Below are 19335 nucleotides of genomic sequence, written 5' to 3'. Positions count from 1 at the left end.
AAAGGAAGTCTACTCCAAACTAATTTCCTGGACTCCTTCTGTGTTCAGTGAGATAGTCCCCTCCAATGGGTGGCATTTGAGCAGACCTTGCTCCTTCCACAGTCCAGCTATTTATGCAGAACCAGCAGTCATTTGTGAGAGAAGACGAGCCACATAGTTGGGTGAACACAGCTCTACACTAGATCAGAATTTGCTTCACCAATTCCTCCAATGTCACTTTAGGACAGAGAAGGAAATGTGCAAACAGCCCTACAGGAAATGCTCCCCAGAATGTTGTATGCCAGAAGGAATATTCACCAGAGAGAAAGCAGCCTGGATCCCCATGGAGCGGGAACAGGGAGAACTGTGCAGCCACTCAGCCACATTGATGATGCCATATCATGACCAAGGAAGGAAGAAGGAGGTGTTTAACACTCCGCAAACTTCTGATAAACCCCAAAGTGATGTAGGAGACAGGAAAAAGGAAAAAAAAAAAATGTGTGCGTTAGGGTTGTTCATTACTTTTCTTTCACGTTCTCTTTTCTAGAGTTACAACATAACATAAGCAACATAAAATACCTCTTGGCATTGAGTTTTGATAATATCCCCTCTTAGATCTTTACTTCTCAGGTTCTTGGGATGTTATTTTTGCACTGTTCCACAGGGAACCAGTGTGAACACTGCCAGCTTTGCTGGGTGCATGCACTGCCTTACTGCAGTATCACATCAACTGGATTACAGCTAACATAGCGCTGTTATTCCCACTCCCCAACATTTCCAATTCTTATCTGAACAAAGACTTTTCAAGACCATGCCAGTCCTACTTTCTATAAGGCTGGTGATACTGAGGCCAGGACTTTACACTGCGTTGAAACAATCAAAATTTACTTTGTAATGACTAAAGCAGTATTTGCCAAACTCATGCCAAATCTTGAGAATCTGCTCCCCTGCTGGAGGCAGTTTCTCCACTGCTGTGCATCAGCCTATCTTAGCATATTTAACCTGATTTGCAGCAGGTAAAGACTGGGACCATCTGCTTTATACAAACCAGAGAATGATGCTCTTGTTAAGAGGCTTTCAGAATTGCCAGCAGGAATTCCTGTGCATTTATGATTCAGATTCCAAACGCATCTTTCTAGTTCCTCCAGGTCATGCAGAAAGAATCTTCACAGGAATGGTTTCTCATTTATTTGGGTGGCTTCCTCTGGCTTATAAGGGAAATCAGGAAAAATTCCTCTTGCTGTATAGATAGTATACCCTACACTCAATGTCTTAAACAAGGAAGGTAAAAATGCACAATATTAGCTCTACACTCGAGGATGAGACTCTCAGCAGTATGTCACATGTGTTGTCATAATGACATTCATTTGTACCCGTATCTCACATTTAACCTTTCTGATACATCAGGATTCTTTTTTTCCCCTAAATACATATCTCCTTAAAAAGACAGTATAATCCTTAAACCAATTTAAAGTTATTTAAAAAATAAAATACCCTTGAAAGTCAAGACACTTAAATTCAAGGTTTTCTTAAAGTGCCTTTTGCACCTAATCACTATAGATCACTGGTCAATATCCTGAGCATCATTTATTGGCAGTGCATTAAACCTGACATTTTCTTCCTCAGCATGCTGTGATAAATGTTCCATCAAATCTAGTTTTGTCTTACAGCACTTAGAAAATGCAAACAAAGCAACACATCTTCCCTCTGCTCTTTCTGTGCAGCTCTGAGTATGTGTGACTATGTCAAGAACTCAAGGGTTCTTCTGACTGCTCTCTCACTGGCATTCACCTTATCCACTAACCCAATTTACCCACGTTGAATAGGCTCTTACATGATCCTTTTCCAACTCAGACCAACAGAACAGTGAATCGACCTCAGTTATCATATCACAGACCTTGTCATGAGGCTTGGGAATGGTGCTGCCTAGACAAGCTTCTTGACAGGGTTGAAGGCTTCTCCTGCTAATGAAAAAGGTATCATATGCAGTCAGGTTATTTTTCAAACTTCTGTTTGCAGCGGGCTGATTGAGCATTCCTCTTCAGTTAGATTGAATTACACATGCACGTAAATTCATCCAGGTAGGGTGACTACAAAACTGAGATCTTCCTGGTTTCTGGCTAGCACATTTTACTGGTTAGTAAACATTATTCATGTTTAAGCTACTGAAACGTAAGGTACAATCAACAGCTGTACAATATATCAGACAGCACTTGAAGAGAGGAAACATTATACAGTATTTATTTATCTGTCATTCATGGCCTGGTGAGCATAACTTAAGAAACAAAACAAAACAAAACAAAACAAACAAACAAAAAAGATAGAAATGCTGCAACTGTTGGCATTAGTAAATGTTGCTTGTGCATGTACAAATGTGGTTAATCTGCAAATGAGAAAAACATTGTTTTATGTTTACAGACTACTTTGACTCATTTTGCTAGAGAATTTTAAAGAATCATAATTCAAAATCCCTCATTTTTTTATTAAATTTCAAGTAACAAGTCAAAAATCAAATCTCTTGTTTACCTATGTTGATTCTCCATTTAAGAAACTTTTGGAACTTAATTTCAGCAGAGGTGCAGCTTAAAAATGCCTACATTCTGACTTCAGATGGTGCCTTTACTACTCTCCAGCACCCCCCATAATCAAATATTTGCATGATCCAATATTTGCATAAAAGCATGATTCTATCTTCCTGACAGATGCCAATGAATAAGTGCAAAATTTGCAAATTGCTATTCATGATGAAATGAATAAAGCTTATTTCTGTCTTTTATTCAGTAATGATTTATATATTGTTTTATTATATATTTTAATTATATCTCCAAGCACAACCAGGAAAAGTATTTCCTTTTATCCAGTCTAAAAGGAAATAAGGGGATGATCAACGTTATAAAGGGAAAGGTAAGGAAAGAGAAAAGGAAAGGTAAGAAAAAACATTCATTTCGATTCACAGATTGGTTGTTGTGCAATTTACATTCAAGATGATTGCAAGCACTTGTTTAAATTAAATAATAAAATAGACCATCTCGTACAATGAACAACCCAGCCACCTTTCGTCAGTTGCTTACAGATTTGGAGTTCATAAAAATACAATTATAACTTATATTAGTTTTTCCATTTGTACATCCTCGTGTGCACACAATGGAGCTAGACTTCAATGTTGTTTTTTTTTTCTTTTTTTCATGAGCAAGTTGGTCCCTTCTGTGAGACACATACTAGTTCTTCTGTTCTGGAATGAACGTCTATGTCTGTGGTGAATGTGGCAGCATAAATTTAATCAGTAGCACAGTAAAATTATTTGCTCTTTGATTAAAAAAATTATTTCCTTAAACTATTTATTGTGAAACGCCTGAACCATAGCATTTAGAAAATCAAAAAGTATATAATTGCTGTCTTAGTCTACACATCATTCAATACCTTACGACATTCTCTGGTAGTTACATTACTATAAGCATGATAAAGTGCAGAATATTTTCTTTGGCTTACGTCGTCTTTGGTAGAGCTTTCTGTTCTGTCCTCAAACAGAGGGAATCAGACTGAACTAAGTTCCTCAGAATTGATGCTCCCTTGATCTTGGTCGCTGTCTTTGACCACTACCAAATAATTTAAGCCTTCTTGATCCCTTGTTTCCATTAGCGTAGCTGAAAGAATACTGTCCGAATCTGCATTTAAAAAAATAATAATAATAAAAAAAAACCACAATCATACAGTTATATACATGTAGTATTTGAAAGCATGCAAAGTCAGCTGGTGGAGAAAGTTGGTCTAGTGACTGCATAAAGAGTGACTGATGAGTCAAACTTATTTTCTGCTATTGCCTGCGTGGATTATATCTTCAGCCAAATCATTTAGAGACGCTTGTTCGTCACCATTCATACCTTCATGGGCAGCAGTACAGTTATGAATAAAACTGGCTTCTTTTGGTAGTAAAGAAACACCTCCTGTATAAAACCAAAGCAGTTTTAATCTGTATCTTTGTGTAACTCTGCTAACAATACAATAATACTGCTGAAGAGTCCTGTAACACAGGCAGTTTTCTACCTACTGAATTGTAATATCCTCTCTTTTTAGAGGAATTGTAATACTCTGTCTTTCAAGAAGCTTGAAGTTGGCAATTAAGTGTGCTTTGCCAATTCCTAAAAGCTATGTTTTTTTCTTATTTTGATAGTGTTCACATATACATGGTTGCCTGAAAACCATTTCAGGGGCTATATCTTAAAAAAATATTAAAAATGTAAAAGCGATTAACTAAAGGCTCAAGTTATAATTATTGCTATTTTGTACATTTATTCTTAGTAACGCATACCTTTTTTTATTACACTCTCTCCTTATTTTACTTCACAACTGGAAAATGAAGCATGTGACATTCACAGTTCTCTACTCATAAGGCTCGCAAGCATTGTGCTGTTGCGGCGGGCAACATACAATTTATTATGTCACTATAATCACGCACACAACAGTTACAAAGTCAAAAGTCATTTCCACATGCTAGAGTCTATTAGGAAATGTTACAAAGGAAAATATGAAAGAGAATTTGGAGTTTAGAAACCTGTTAGCAAGATGGGGATTGGGACAGAACAAACTGTCTTCACATACCACAGTGACTGACAGCTACGAAAAATCATTTGATACTCACTTTGTTAGTTCAGGACTATTATGGCAATATTTAGTAACTCGATCCCAACCAAGCCTTCACCAAACAGTACAGCTCTTCTTTGTATGTGTTTTTTGTTCAATAATTCTTTTAATGGAAACCCTCAGGCGCAAGCTGCTTTGGAAAAGGCACGCTGGTAAATGCTGAGGGCATGTTTGCGGCAAACTCTTAAGAGAGAAACCTTAAAATAAGGACCCAAGTAAAACTGGGTATTTAGAGACCAGACATATGCCGGCTGACCTGCCTAAGTATAGAACACTAGAGGAGCATTCAGATTTGTTTCCTGTATAAGTATCTGGAACTGATGAGGTGATGTTTACACAAATGTGAGTATGAGGTCACTGAGATATTTTTACCAGATATATAGATACATTACTAATTCTTTCCCCAACAGGTCTGAAGAAATACAGAATATATAAAATATAATCCTTTCTTATCCTATATACTGCTGCATTTCTCATTACAGAGAAAAAGAGCTAAAAATCAAATATCTTGCCTCGGTTTTATTTCTTGAGCTTTGGAAACAAAATCAGCAAGAAAGACTATTTATTGTGGAATACTCTTTCCCTATCAAAAGGCAGAAGAAGTATACAACGTCGATACCCTTTCTCCTCTGACATGACACATACAAGCTACATAGCCATTGTAGTAATGAGATTTTTGACTACAAGTGCCCTTTCCTTTGCTATTGTGTCATCTCCTCTTACCACAGCTTTCAGCACCCATGGAAGCTTAGCACCATTCTGATGTACAAGCCAAAAAACCTATGCAAAGATGTCAGGTTACACAGTACAATGCTTGCCTCTCATGCAAAGCAAGCAAGCAATTTCTGCTCACTTCGTAATATGATGGACGGAGACAGAAGAAAATGAAAATGAGCAGTTAAGAAAAAATCATTATGTGCTGTGAAATTCCCCCAGAAATGTGAGAACTAGAAGCATCACCAACACCCTGGGAAGCCATAAGCCAACACAGAGAAGTCTGAATAATCTTAGGAAGACCCTTCCAAAAAACGTTAAGAATTTGAAGGAAGATAGAGAGAAGCTGGAGTGGGGAGGCAGGTCAGCATATTCATGAGATATCATTCTTTTCTTTTCAGTTTTAACATTGCTAAAATTAGTTGATTGATGTATAGTCATGCTGGGTTATACGTGAGTAAATGCAGGATAAACCATGTGATGTGATCCCCTCAGATTTCACAAGCAAAGCCTGGCTGAGCCAACAAAATGCCCCGAGAGGAGGCGTCCAAGGAACACCTTCATGGAATCTGAAGTCGTGCTGGGGAGTGGACTCCAAACACTTAAATCCTGAGGGGTTGTCTACACTGGAACTGCTGCATAGTGTAGAGTTACCCACATTTACTTCAAACAACTTACCTCAGGGCATGAGGCAGGCTAGCTCTAGCAGCCCAGAGAACAACTGGGCTGTACTGGCAGAGAACAACTCTACTGAGGAGTAGGTCCCCACTAAGCTCTGTGTGCCCTCAGGTAGACTGTTTCCAGTAATAAAATGGCACCTTCAAAGCTCTGTACTGTAGCTGTGTTGATACCTGTCTCAGGTCCTAAATGCATGTCGCCCCAACCTTTCTGGACATTTTCCCTAATAGCCATTGCAAGCACAACATCTGAGCCAAACTGCAGGTAAATTAATTACAATGCACCTCTCCGGGGGTAGCAGAACCATGTTCTAAAGAGCCTTGCATTAAGTGACACAAGAAATGATGATCGCCTGACTCATGCTCATGAGGGATGGAGTTTGCTTGCTTAGCTTCCTCTGAGGAGACTGGTCCTGACCTGATAAAATCTGTGCTTCCCCCCTCCAGATCTCAACATCTCGGTTGGCTGTTTCCTGCCGCGGGGCAGCCAGAGCACGGAGCATCGCCATCGCACAGAGCATTTCGCTGCCTTCTCTTTAGGCTGTGCGGGCTCACAGCATGCTTTGAAATCCTGCCTGGAAGGGTGCAAATTTTTATGATGTCTTGATAAGCAGATGGTTTGGAGGGGGGGGGGTGTTAATTTCAGAAGGTGACAATGTAGAAGAGGAAGCAAAGTCATTAGAAAAGCTGATTGGTAGGGAGTGAACAAACTGATCTTAGAGATGTTGGTCTTCTGATAGAGTTGTTTCATGGCCAGATCCTCAGCAAGCACAAATTAACAAAGCTGGATAGAAAACGGTGGGACATCACTGCCTTACACCAGCTAAGTATCTGGCCTGAGACATTATTCATTCCGGGCAACACAATCATATGCAATGCTTAGCACCTTCAACAGGGTAAGGATCACTTCTTTGGAAGTGCGGTCACATTAACTTTTTCCCACTAGCATCCTCTTGTTTTTCTCATACATATTCTGCCTTTTGTCCCTTCTGCACAATTTACGTGCAGGTGAAGAAGAGACTGGCTGACTTGCTGGCATGGCAGAAAGATGTACTGCGCTCTGAAAGCATTCAAAAGAAGCGCTTGATGATGTATCTTTGTTCGGGGAGAAAAAGGTGGTTACTGAACCCTGACTGCTCTTTCTCAGCTGTGTCAGTTAGCTCAAGGAGACGGTTCCTGTATATGGAATGTTTTACTGATACCTGTTGGCCACCTGGAGCTGGAGGTGCTGTGTTTCAGTGTCTGCACATTACCAGTAAGAATATAAATAGAACAAATATATATCCGTTTTAATACCCCACTCTGTATTATATATCAGTGGAGATATATCTGTGTTTCCTGTCTAATGAAGCATATGATCTCGCATGGCTTGAGGGTGACTCACCAACCTTGCTATTCTGTCAGACACTAAAGATGCTAAAAACAAGAATTTTGCTCATCCTGCACTTTTACAGCACTAAACTGCTTGAAGCATAGACTGATGTTTTTTATTTTTATTTGAATAGTGTTTTTTTTAAGAGTTGTGGACCGAACCCCATGTGCAAGATTCTATCTTGAGAAACATAGATATAAATCTGTTTATTAACTAGTTTTATCATTTATCATATCATTTTTAATATAAGAGCACCAAAAAAAGACCAGTTTCACACTTATTGCAATACAATACGACTATATATATATAAAAGCAGAGAAGCATCCCCATTCTCTAGGTACAAAGCAGGAGTCATTTTACCAAGTTTTAATTACTCAGATCTTATGTGCCTAGTTTAGGCTCCTTGTCCAGACTCCCTTTACAGTCAATGGAGAGAGAAAAGAGGGATGAGTCATTTTGCTGAGATGCTTATTTTTCACACTTACCTTTACACAGTAACGTCTCCTGAACATGTCTACAACTCTCTGGTGACTTTCAAACAGCTTAGACAGCCAGTATAGACATGGTACTTAATTTTCATTTGGTTATATCTTCACACCCATACAAAAGAAATCAGATCATCTAATTTTATTTTATTTTTCCCTCGGTCCAAGGCAAAGTAGTAGCATTACTTTTCTTGCAAAGTCATATGGCTCATGTGCGCTGTCTGGAATCAAACAGCATTAGTCTAGGTTACACATATGAAATGGTCACACCACTAACTTTACCTTTCCCTTCAGTGTTGTAACCACTCACTGTTTTGGAAGAAGTCTTTTCACTGACCTCCACAGGCTCTGGGTCAGGCACTCACTAAGCTAAGTGGGGAAGAGGATTACTGAATTTCAGAAAAATACAAAGGAGGCTAGATACAAGGTTTAAAAAATGTCTCTTATCAACACATCTGCTTCAGAGGAGCTTCCGTTTGTCCAAGTGATTACTTTAAGTCCAGAGAGGTGTGCAGAACGGTTTTTAAAAGGCAGCTGGTTTTAGGAAAATAAACTGATTACTCTTGCACAGGGAACAGCAATCCAGCACTACTCAGCCAGCAGAGAAGGCAGCTGTTATCATTAATGGTGAGATCACTGATCCCAGATTTTAATACCAAACCCCCTCAATGAAAAGTTTTGCAGTGAATTTAAAAATAAAGAAAAAAAAAAATGCAAGAAAGCAAAAGAAAGACTCTTAGCAAGTACCTTAATTGAGAAAGAAAAAAAAAAAAAAAAAAGCACGCTGAGTAACTGGCTTTGGAAAAAAAGGAGGAATTGCAAAAATCTCTTTTATCTTCCAACATATTTCAAAAGGCAGCTCCAGTTAAGGGATTAAAAAATGATCTTTTTGAGGCCAAATGTGTTTCCTTTTAGTCTTTCTAAACAAAAAATATTTATGGCTCTTAAACAAAACAAAATACTGTGGGCAAATGTAACCATCCTTTGGGTGTTTTTTTTTTCTGTAGATGCTGTTTCTGTCCAGTCATGCCAGAACTCCTCTCCTCACCAAATGTTTCCATTCAAAGAATGAACCAAAAAAAAAAAATCTATTATCCACATGGTTCTACCAAAGGTACAACTCTCAGCACATTAACAGCCTTTTAAAAAGTGATTTAGAAAAAAATCACCACAGAAGAAATGTTGTCAGTTGAAGGTAAAAGTTCCCTGCTATCTACAGGATAACTACAAGGTATCCATGGAAATTGGCACAGCAGGCTGGCCTGGAATTTCCTCAGGGACCCTCTAAGAACCTTATAGCTGCTCTTGTAAGAGGAGACACTTCTAGCAGGAACAGCATAGTGCTCTGACAAAGTTTCTGAGCAGTTTGACATTTTCTCCTTACAGGTCCAAAACGGACTGGGGAGAGCAGCACTGATAAGAATAGTCCCACTGGGTCATAAAGGCAAGGAGCTGCTCCAGCTGCTTAATGCCCAGTTGTCTGATGTCGGCAAAGACATTTGCCAAAACAAACAGGTGTTTCCATCAGTAAAGGGGAATGTTTGGGACCTGAAAAAATATCATGCTGTCTTGCATGTACACATGTAAAAAGTTGTGTCTGAAAATAGACGGTCTGGTTATTTTTACAGCAATGCAGGATCATCTTTTTAGCATGCTGATTTGTGAATCCTTTATACATTTCCTTTGCACTTTTTGCAATTGGGAGAAGAGCAGCCAATGTGTCAACAATGGATGGGCATCTGTTGAATCACTTCCCGTGTGATTCAAAGGCATAAAGGTAACCCACAGATGTCTCAGTCCTCCTGATGGAAAGTGCTTCCCTCACTCTAAAAATGTTAATTCTTCTTTCCTGCCTACAATCAATGCCCCAGGAAAGCCTGTAAGAGCAAGAAGAAAAAACTCAAAGCTGGTAGATTTCTAGGTCCTTTACATTGCCATGATACAGAGCACTTGCAATGATTCCTGGGACTGGTATTGCGACCAGCTGCTGAAATGCAACAGTAACAGGGTACAGGCAAATTTAGGTACATAACTCTCATTGATAAGGGTTTCACTGGAAATCAGTGAGAGGTAGATAAGGAAATACCCATGGAGACCCAACAGAAATGCTGAAAACATTGAGTGGAACTGAGGCTTAATAAAGTATTCATTGCAGTGCTTACTTTGCAGACTGACATCCCAAACAGACTCATGTTCTCCTGACTGTAACATTTATTTCTGTAAAAATAATACTGTTTTTAGACCACTGCTGCTGGAGCCTGAGGACCAATCTGCACATCCTGGTGGGCTGCTGCCTGGTCCTCCATTGCTGCAAGAGTTACTGTTGTGTATAGCCAGCCATTCCCACTATCCTTTAATCAAGGCACTGAAGTCAGACTCTTGCTGGGTTTCCTTCCCTCGCTTCCTAAGCAGCAGTGCCAGGACCTGCCGGTATTGCTTGTGTGTATTTATCAGTACTCCTGGCCTCCTTTAGAAGGTAGCAGTAACAAAGCTGGTGTCCCTTTTGCCATCCCTACACTATCCTGTTAGCATGCGGTCCAGAACACTAACATACTCCTTATATTAATTCACCCATACTTGCAGTCTGCATGACATACCGCACCAGTATTAATGTTAATATGGAAATCTAATATTTTCCAGCCCTTCCACCTATGAAATAGTGCTAACAGCATGTATGGACCTGCGAAAGGTGTGACTAACTACAAGCAGGTAAGGTTCAACCAAATTTGGAAGATGGATGATTCCATATAGGGCTAAGTATCATGGTTATTTTGAGGTCTATCATTTCACTTTGCTTGACATTTGGCTCTTTCTTTTGGAACCACGTCTCCTGGTGAGAGCAAGCATTTCTTGGCGGGAGGCTCATGACAGGAGTTTCGTTACACACAAAGGCCAATGACTGCGTAACATTTTTGGAAAATGTTGTCCAGGACAATCCATCATGGAACAGTATTTTGGATTATTTGTTCTGGCTGTCGTGTTTCTACTACTCCTACAAACAAAAGAAGTGCTCCATTTAGTAGCAGATAAAAATGAATCCAAAGTTACCGTTATTTTAAAAACCACTTACTTGTCACTTACACAGCATTTTATAAATCACTGACTGAGACTTACTCTGTGTCCCAAACCATGTATGACAGGGTTATGAAAGAGTGTGTGTTTTAGTCTGGAAGGCTGACTAGAACCTGAATTGCTAGTTCTTGCTTAAATCAACCATACTTCCAGAACCAGCATTACACTGAACTCCACTGCAGGGGGCTTACATTGAAGGCAGAAAAATAGTTCAATAATTTCAAGGCTGGAGATCTACATAAAACTGATGTGCATGGTTCTCTGATCAGATAATCCAGCAACATTAAAGTATCGCCAGGACTCCAGGCCTTCAGTCAAGTATGCAGTAGACAGTTTTAATGGACTTATAAAGACCCTTTCGGGGAAAGATGGAAATAGCTGACAGATTAACTATGAATACATGGGCAAATAAGTATGTTTGTCATAGAGACTTGTAAAGAGCTTATCAAGTGTTTAGTAACTTAAAATGCAATCATATGAAAGGACAATATGTAGATGAATAAATCTCAAGCCATACTGTTAACACTCAAGCTACACTATTTTCTGATGGGCATTCTCTGTGTGAAAATCACCACATGAGCCTGGGGAGAAGTTAAGGAGGAATTTTGAGAACTGGAACATGAAAAGATGAAACTGAAGCATTAAAAAAGTTGCTTTGTCTTCCTGTTGTAATGCAGATGCAACAGTGAGTCTATGGCAATATCAGGTGGGCAGACACAATGCTAAGGAAAGAACAGAGGGAATCTTTGAGAGGGAATAAGGCAGCTAATTGGGAAAAGGGTAAGACTAGGGAAGAGAGTGTGCTAAGCAAAATATTCTCTGGTTCTGAGAGATACTGCCAGGAATTGTTCTGCTTGCCATAGCGGGTCAGATTTTACCAACTAGGCTATCACAAACAGGCCTGATTGAGCCTAATTTAAAAAAATGACCACTACCAACAGATTCCCTGTAATGTACATTATAGAGTAGCACTGTTATTAAAACTGCCCTAAAAACCCCACTACACAATCATGTTTTCTGTAGTAAACTGTTTTACAAACGTTAGTTATTCAAACCAAACTTTTCATGTCAGTCTCAATCCATATTTTCCTTCTCAATAAATTCACCATTTCTAAGAACACCATTTTTGCTCATGGCAAAGAAATAAATCATAAAAGTTTCTCTGAGATTTCTGCAGTTTGGCAGAACCTACAATTTTGGCATAAGGATGATTTTTATATTAAGAACATGTATTTGTCATCCCAGTGAAAGAAAGCAATGCCTAGCTTGAGCAAGTTAAGAGCAGGGCAAAGATCACAGTTGGAGAACACTAAGTTGAGACTTGCAACGAAACTAAGCTCATTGCACATTACATCTGTGTCATGCCAGCTCCACCAAATGAATGACAATCTAAATTCCTGTCTGTTCCCCAACAGCAAGCAGCAGAAAAGCAGGGTGCACATGTAAAATTTCAGCCCTGCTGAAGTTCTTTAACAGGTATTGATTTAATGCCACAGTACTGCCTTAGCTCCCTTAGTTTTCATGTCTTCTCTCTTCTCATGGAGTCAGGGAACACACAGATGTCTAAATTAGGAAATCAAACTAGCTCATGAGTAGATGGAAGCAGCCAAATCAGCACAGCCCTCTGTCCAGTGCATGTTGTTTTTCTGTAGCCTTCTGAAAATTAAACATCTAATCCAAATCATGTCCAAATCCAGTACAATGATTCATCTAGAAGCCAGTTGTTGTCAGTGGAGAGAAAGGCAAAAGGTGACTCCTTTCCTTCTTTGATACATGCCTAAAACATGAGAGTCATCACTTTCTGGACATGGCTGTTTCTCCTTCTGGCCACAGAAATACCTTGTTGAATATCTTAGATGACGCTGCTGGCTTCTAGACAGCTGCATTTAGGTGAGGTAACATCCATCCAAAATTTAAGACCTATTAGCTTGGATAAAGTGTCTAATTAATTGGCTGTACTCATTTCCTGAGCTAATGCCAGGTTTAGATTTTTGCAGATTAAGTATCTCTTCCCTGAACTCCACTATTCTGAGCTAAAATGCCCTTAAAGAAACTAGGAAATTATATGCATATACACATAGCACAAAGCTCTTCATTATAGGATAAGGATGCAAAATAAACTATTAATAAAAAAAAAAAAAAAAAAAAGGAAGTTATAGGTTATCAATGCTAAGTTACTTTGGTTCATCATGTCAAAAGTCCATCATGATAAAGTCTTTAACCTTAGTCTTTACGATCCTTACACATAACCATATCATGCACAGAGTGAATCTGACAGAAAGAGAAATCATGATGGGTAAATTAAGATAGGCTCACACCTATAAAGCTACATCGAATTAGCAAAATATCAAATAAACTATCATTAACCAAGCATTGGACAATGCCATGGAATTGAACACAGATAGAATATCTAGAAAAAAATTACTGCAAAATTGTGTAGTTGAATACTGCATAATCCCTGGAATGGATCAGCAATTTACTTCTTTATTTATTTAGAAAATCACAATATACTGATGTATAAAAACTGTTTATGAAACAGGGTGAGTTCCCAGTTCAATGTCATTTTGTGAGGGGAAAAAAAAATATATCTTTAGAAATTTTATAAACAAGTAATTTTTTCTTTTTTAGAATTGGAAGCACTTTTCGTACAAGATTTTTTTTTTCCACAAGAAGGTTAAATTAAAAAAGACTGATAAATAAAAGAGAAATCAATAAAGAAAACTTTCTTTTTGGAGATTTTCAGATCACACTGTTTACAAAGACTTCACTTTCCCCTCTATTTAGCCAGGAATTACTGCAGGACTGGAAAAGCTCCTGCTTCTGTTCCAGTCAGTTGTTTTCATTTCCATGTTTATATGCTCCAAATCATAGTTGCATAGGCAACTTCTAATTTGGCATCGTCTATTTTTTGAATTCTTGCCTTCACAACTTTAACAATGTTATTCTCTAATTGGATTTTGTTGTGTAGACTATATCTTCCCTAACAACACCTTGTTTTATTCATTCACAGTGTGCAGAACACAGGCACACTGTGATTCCTGACCGAAGCTATCACCATTCAGGCTAGGATAGAGCCTGCCTTATTTAGGTACCTAATTTATGTTCCCCTTCAGGCAACTGCTGAATCAGTGCTCCTAAAGTAAGTGCCCAACTGCTGTCTTTAGTTAAGGGAAAAATCAAAATTTAGGTGCAAGTTGGATATGTCTTGTGAGGCAGACTCAGTCTCAACCTCACAGGGTTGTTGGTTTTGTTTGTTTGTTTTTGTTTTTTTGGCTTGGTAGTCTCATATATGCACTTTATCTAATGCATCATACACAATGACACCTAATGTATCTTTACAAGTTCATTATGAGAGAAGTCAGTCTCTTCTGTTCCCAATCTATAGGCAGAGAATTTGCAGTAGTGACTAATGAAAAGAACTGCTGAATCACATTTTGTTGCAGTTTGTGGGGCTGAGGCTGTGAGGACAGCAGGTGCTGCCCAGACTTACCCTCAAAAGCTTGGTTGATGATTCCAGTTGCTGCCTCTTTGTCTTCAAGGCAGTGGTTGAAGCACAGTGGAGAATGTCTTATCTCTTGCAGTTTGTCCTGAATATAAAAGAAAGTAGGTCTGTTCTGAGGCTCTTGGGCCCAGCATCTTGTGATTAAATCACATCTGGAAAGGAAAAACAGTGTTAAAATACAAAAATTAAAGATAATAGTCATTCATCTCATCACTTGTCATTAAATCATCTGACAAGCAAGTTCAGCCTAGGTTTTCAACTTCTGTTTTCAACCCATGTGGTGCAAAGATTATCACCAGCTCCTGAGGGAAGGAAAAGTAGATTAAAGGTCCGTTGTCGGGAATACTCATTGTGAATACTTCCAATTTTTCAACAATGGGCATTTTTGAGATTGGGAGCACCTGTAACATTGCAGGGAAAAAAAAAAAAAAAGAAAAAAAACAAAGGAAAAAAAAAAGTAAAGTCACTTTTGCAAATAATACCTGCTCTCACCACTCTCACCAGCATTTTCTGAGAAAGGTGACAAGGAAATAAACTTCTCACAGAAAAAAAATCACTAAAACCAAACATGAACTAGAGGTTATCAACTTATTTAATTATTCTTCAACTCACATCACCTCAACTTCAGGGAAAAAAGCAAATCCTCCAGCACAGAAAAGTTAATTTAGACTTCTTCCTGAAGACTAAAGCAAATAGGAGTATTTTCCCATCAAAGGCAAAAATGGCATGAGTTTCCTCTGGGTGCATGGATACCAGCCTGCCTTGAACAAAACTGTCGGTACGATTCAGAAGAAAAACTGCCGTTCTTTGTCTAAAGGATAGGGCTGATTTACATTGCTCACTTGAGGGCATGAAATGTAGCAAGTCCCGGCTACACAAAACCAAATCCTACAAAAGCCAGGGGGAGCCTGGTTGAAAACCAAAACGCAGCCAGCACCTGGATACACCAAGTGTTGGGAGAGGAGAGGTGTCTTAGGGTTTCAGAACTAGAGTGCAGCATTTAAGCAGTCAGTGAAAGGATGGTTCAGGAAGCTGTTACGGGAATGCAGAGTATTCACCTCTAAGCCCTAAGTTCAAATCCTCCCTGACAAACAGCTTCAGAGACTTGCTGCTATGTGATACCAGGCGTTACTGAGTTATGTGAAATGAATTGGCTTGCTCGGATCCTCACTTATCCATGTTAAAAAGGAGACAGCTGTCCTTCACCACAATTCAGTGTTTTACAAAACTCTTGGTGACAGCTGAGAGAAATCTCTCTATTTCTGATTTCTGATGATATTTTTCCTCAAAAAAAAAATAGAAAAATAGTTTCAGAACGACATTTCATCAACCCGTATAATGCAGTTGCAGAGCTGACAGTGATTTTGGCTTTTCAAAAGAATTCAATGAAATCTTGAAAAATTGTTTTAGGAATCTAAAAAGTGGTAGTGACTGCCTGACACTCTGAATCACTTCCTCTCTTACCTACTTTCAGGTGAACTGGTTATTGATGACACTGGAAATATAGATGGAAAAGTACTGAACTGGACTCAAAATGAGGTGAACTAATCTGGTTTTCCTTCTGCTGACAAAAAATGTCTGTCACATTCAACTCAAAAGCCAGTCTTGGACGCTGGAAGTCAAATGATCTACTTTCTTGTCAGGCTGATTTGCAGTATATCCAAGAAGAGAACAAGAGCTCAGGTGCTGTGCTCCAGGTTAGCACCTGGACCCTGAAGAGCAAAGCCTTGTGCAAGGTATAGCAATGAAGTGTTCAGAGCTTGCTTTATACACTGCTGCTCAGATAGAAAGGAATAAACAGCCATTAGCCAGCAGAGGGAGAAAAAAAATAAGAAATGATACATGAGTCACTTATGAAACAAAAACTTGACAAATGTAGATTCTGAATATTTTTGCTTTCCTAAGACCAACCTCTGTCTTTTTAAACAACTAATCTTTTTATTGGACAATCTGCTTTACAAAGCCATTCAGCTTTGTTACAGGGAGGAGATATTCAATGAAGAAAACAAACAAAAAAAAGAACTGGCATTTTCTCATTTTGATTATGTTCCAAAGTCTTATTTCTTTAATCAAATTACTTGAATTACCTTCTGGTTGTCTTAAAATATTAATACTGGGTAGAATAGATATAGTCCATAAAGTATTTAATTTAGATAAGGTTTTGGTTTCTAATGACTGGAGTCAGAAAATATCTGCAAATTTTGCAGGGACAGCTATTTATGGCATAATGTTTAGATTTCAAGGCATATTGTAGCATCTGAAGCTTTAAGTCACATGGCATAAACTTTACTAGTCTGCAAATGCACCAACATGAGACCTATCAAGTGGGGGAAAGCCAGGCTAATGTGCCAAGATGTACACAAATGACAGCTTAAACGCTTTCCTCTATTTTCCTGGGGGCCAAACATGCACTAGCAAATATCATATTGCTTTAGTATGAGGATCAAAATCAGAGGATTGCCCTACATCATGGAGAAAGCCTTTCAAGAAGAAATGAAAAATAACAATTCCAAACACATCATCAGTTTTATGTTAGATTTAAGAGCTATCCTGTACACCTAGATGTATACCTACATATGACAACTGTGTTTTATCTGGGCTGGACAGCAGGTAGCCATATGTCCAACAGAGCTGCATTTGTGGAGAACCTGAGAGCCTGGAAAACCAAAGAACTAATATAGAGTAGCTGACACTGGAGGTTGAAAGTGAACTGCTCCTGAAATTTGCTTTAGTGCACAAAATCTACAGAACATTACCAATTTTCTCACACACAAAATGGAAAATATCATTGATGTGGAGACTTCCTTAGAAAATTTGTTGGAATAAAATAGAGTCCCTGCCCTCACTTGATGCACTCTGAGCAAGCCTTTCTTGTCCCCCACCCTCCAAAACCTCCAGGGGAACTTTCCTACAATTGAAGAGCAAAAGTCTGTAGTTATCAAAAGTTTTTTCAGCAAACTCAGTCATACAACTTTGCAAGGGTGTGAGCATTTGGTGAAACTGCAGCTTCATGTCAGTAAGTGGCATTGCACTTGTACAAATTCTTCTGATTACAACTGCAGCTTTTCATGATTTCATGAACCTCACCATGCTCTTCCATGCAAGCCTCACACCGAGGTGAACAGATGCACGTCACTGACTGCAAAACTAGTACCACTCATATATCTGATTCATATTTCAATAAACATAGCCCATTTACAGATTCCAAAGCCACTTTTTAAATTTATTACCAAGCTTTACATATCCATACTTCTCTACAGGAAAGCAGCTGATTACTTCTTCAAGTAATATCTTGTGGACCTGGAATCATATCCTGGGGAAATGAGGGGCAGAACCTGTCTCCCTCTGCTTCCCCCAAAAAATAAATACAAACCCACTTCCTTAATGCCTTTTACACCCCGAGGTTTCTGTGTCAGCCCTACTTGCCCTTGCAGTGTAAGCCTACCACAGATTCCTAAACACTTCTCAGCTGAAGTAGTTTGGCCTTTGAACTCTCTTCCTATCGGTGATGGTTTGTTTTGTCAAATGACAATGAGCAAGCCAAAGTGCAGAGGAGACAATTACTGACTGCTGATGTCCTGATGCAGGTTCAAAACCACATGGAGGAAAGCAGGAATGTCAAGAATCCCAGTATGCCATTAATGACTGAACAAAGTAGCAAAAAGCTATTTAGGCTACTGACAGAAGCTGTATGCAGGTGCTGAGTGTTGACCAAATGAGATAAAAAGATGGTACAAGAATCTAAGAGCTCATTCAGCCCCTTGGCTTTCAAAAACTAGGTTACAGCTATTAGGTCCTGATCCTACAAGTTACAACATGTGGACCTGTGTTTAAGGCCTACCTGCTATACTAATTTCTGAGATCTGTGACTTTAAAAAAAGAAAAAAAAGAAAACTTCAAAGTTTCCTTGGTTATGCTGAAGATCTGGTCAACCATTTTAAAGGCAGCTTATAAGCCTCCGTGTAGGTCTGAATATCAAACTAGTTTCATGAGTATACCTTACCTACCATGCTTTTATATTCAAAGGTCAAGTGTGAGTCAATCTCTTACAGAAACATTTTTCAGCAGAAAATACTGATACAGAAATTGTTCTTGGGCTCTCATTTGTTCTGTCACTTCCAGTTTGAACTCTGTTCTTAAAACAAAATCCTAATGTCTTTAGTTCTTCCAAGTGTTGAAGTTTCTTCCCCTCCTCCCTCTTTTTTTTTTTTTTTATTGTTAATATAGTGTTTCATCTATACCCAGATAAATTATCATACCTTCTGGAACTGAGAACATTGTAATTGATGCAAGACCTATCACAGAGATGTGGGCTTGCCAATCATAGAATTACTCTCAAACCATTTTCTCAGTTCCAGGAGTAAGAATTGTGCACTTTGAGTAGCCTTTTCTTCCATTTGTAGAACCAGCTGTCAAGTGCATGGCTGAGACTGCTTATGCAGTGTGGGCATATAGAAATTGAGACACAAAATTAGACAATACTGAGTGACCACTGGGCTCAGGTTCAACTTACTCCTTCATACACCTCTGGCCAATATGAGTTTGATCCACTACTTTTTTCTTTTTTTTTTTTCTTTTAATTGCATCTGTGCTCAAGAAACAGTTGGAAATTGAAAGCTTTGTTTATCCAGCTTAGTTAAAGACTAACCAGAGGTGCAGAATTCACTTTTGTTGTTCAGCTTCAATTTTTATTATTGTCTTTTTTGACAGACATTTGCAAAGAGAGTATGGTTTATTTTCCATATATATAATCTAACGTTAGCCTATTTTCTACAGCTATCAATGAGAAAGGTACTGTAGGCACATGGTGTAAGAGGGACAGGTAAATTATCCCTTACAGTCATCTTAACTTCTAACCAATACTGAATTGGTTGATCAGGCATTCTCAGCCTC

The 19335-nt window shown here is 38.7% G+C and overlaps 1 protein-coding gene across 6 annotated transcripts in view; it reads right to left on the bottom strand.

Moving 5' to 3' along the window:
- The window catches only part of ROS1 (ROS proto-oncogene 1, receptor tyrosine kinase), an 82811-nt gene that overhangs the window by 3387 nt on the left and 60089 nt on the right, over positions 1–19335 (bottom strand). For 4 of the 6 annotated variants that reach the window (XM_038177126.2, XM_072036085.1, XM_072036086.1 and 1 more), the window contains exons 43-44: positions 14431–14594; positions 2192–3644 (exon numbers count right to left, since the gene is read on the bottom strand). In XM_038177126.2, the coding sequence (XP_038033054.2) occupies positions 3514–3644; positions 14431–14594 (295 nt within the window). In that variant the 3' untranslated portion in view covers positions 2192–3513. Of the gene's footprint in view, positions 1–2191; positions 3645–14430; positions 14595–19335 lie in introns of those variants that run through there. The other 2 variants (XM_072036082.1, XM_072036083.1) reach the window with 2 other exon arrangements.

Source organism: Anas platyrhynchos, chromosome 3 (assembly GCF_047663525.1).
Source record: "Anas platyrhynchos isolate ZD024472 breed Pekin duck chromosome 3, IASCAAS_PekinDuck_T2T, whole genome shotgun sequence".
Taxonomy (NCBI): domain Eukaryota; kingdom Metazoa; phylum Chordata; class Aves; order Anseriformes; family Anatidae; genus Anas; species Anas platyrhynchos.
Note: the sequence above shows the minus strand (reverse complement) of the source record. Positions and strands in the feature narration are given on the sequence as shown.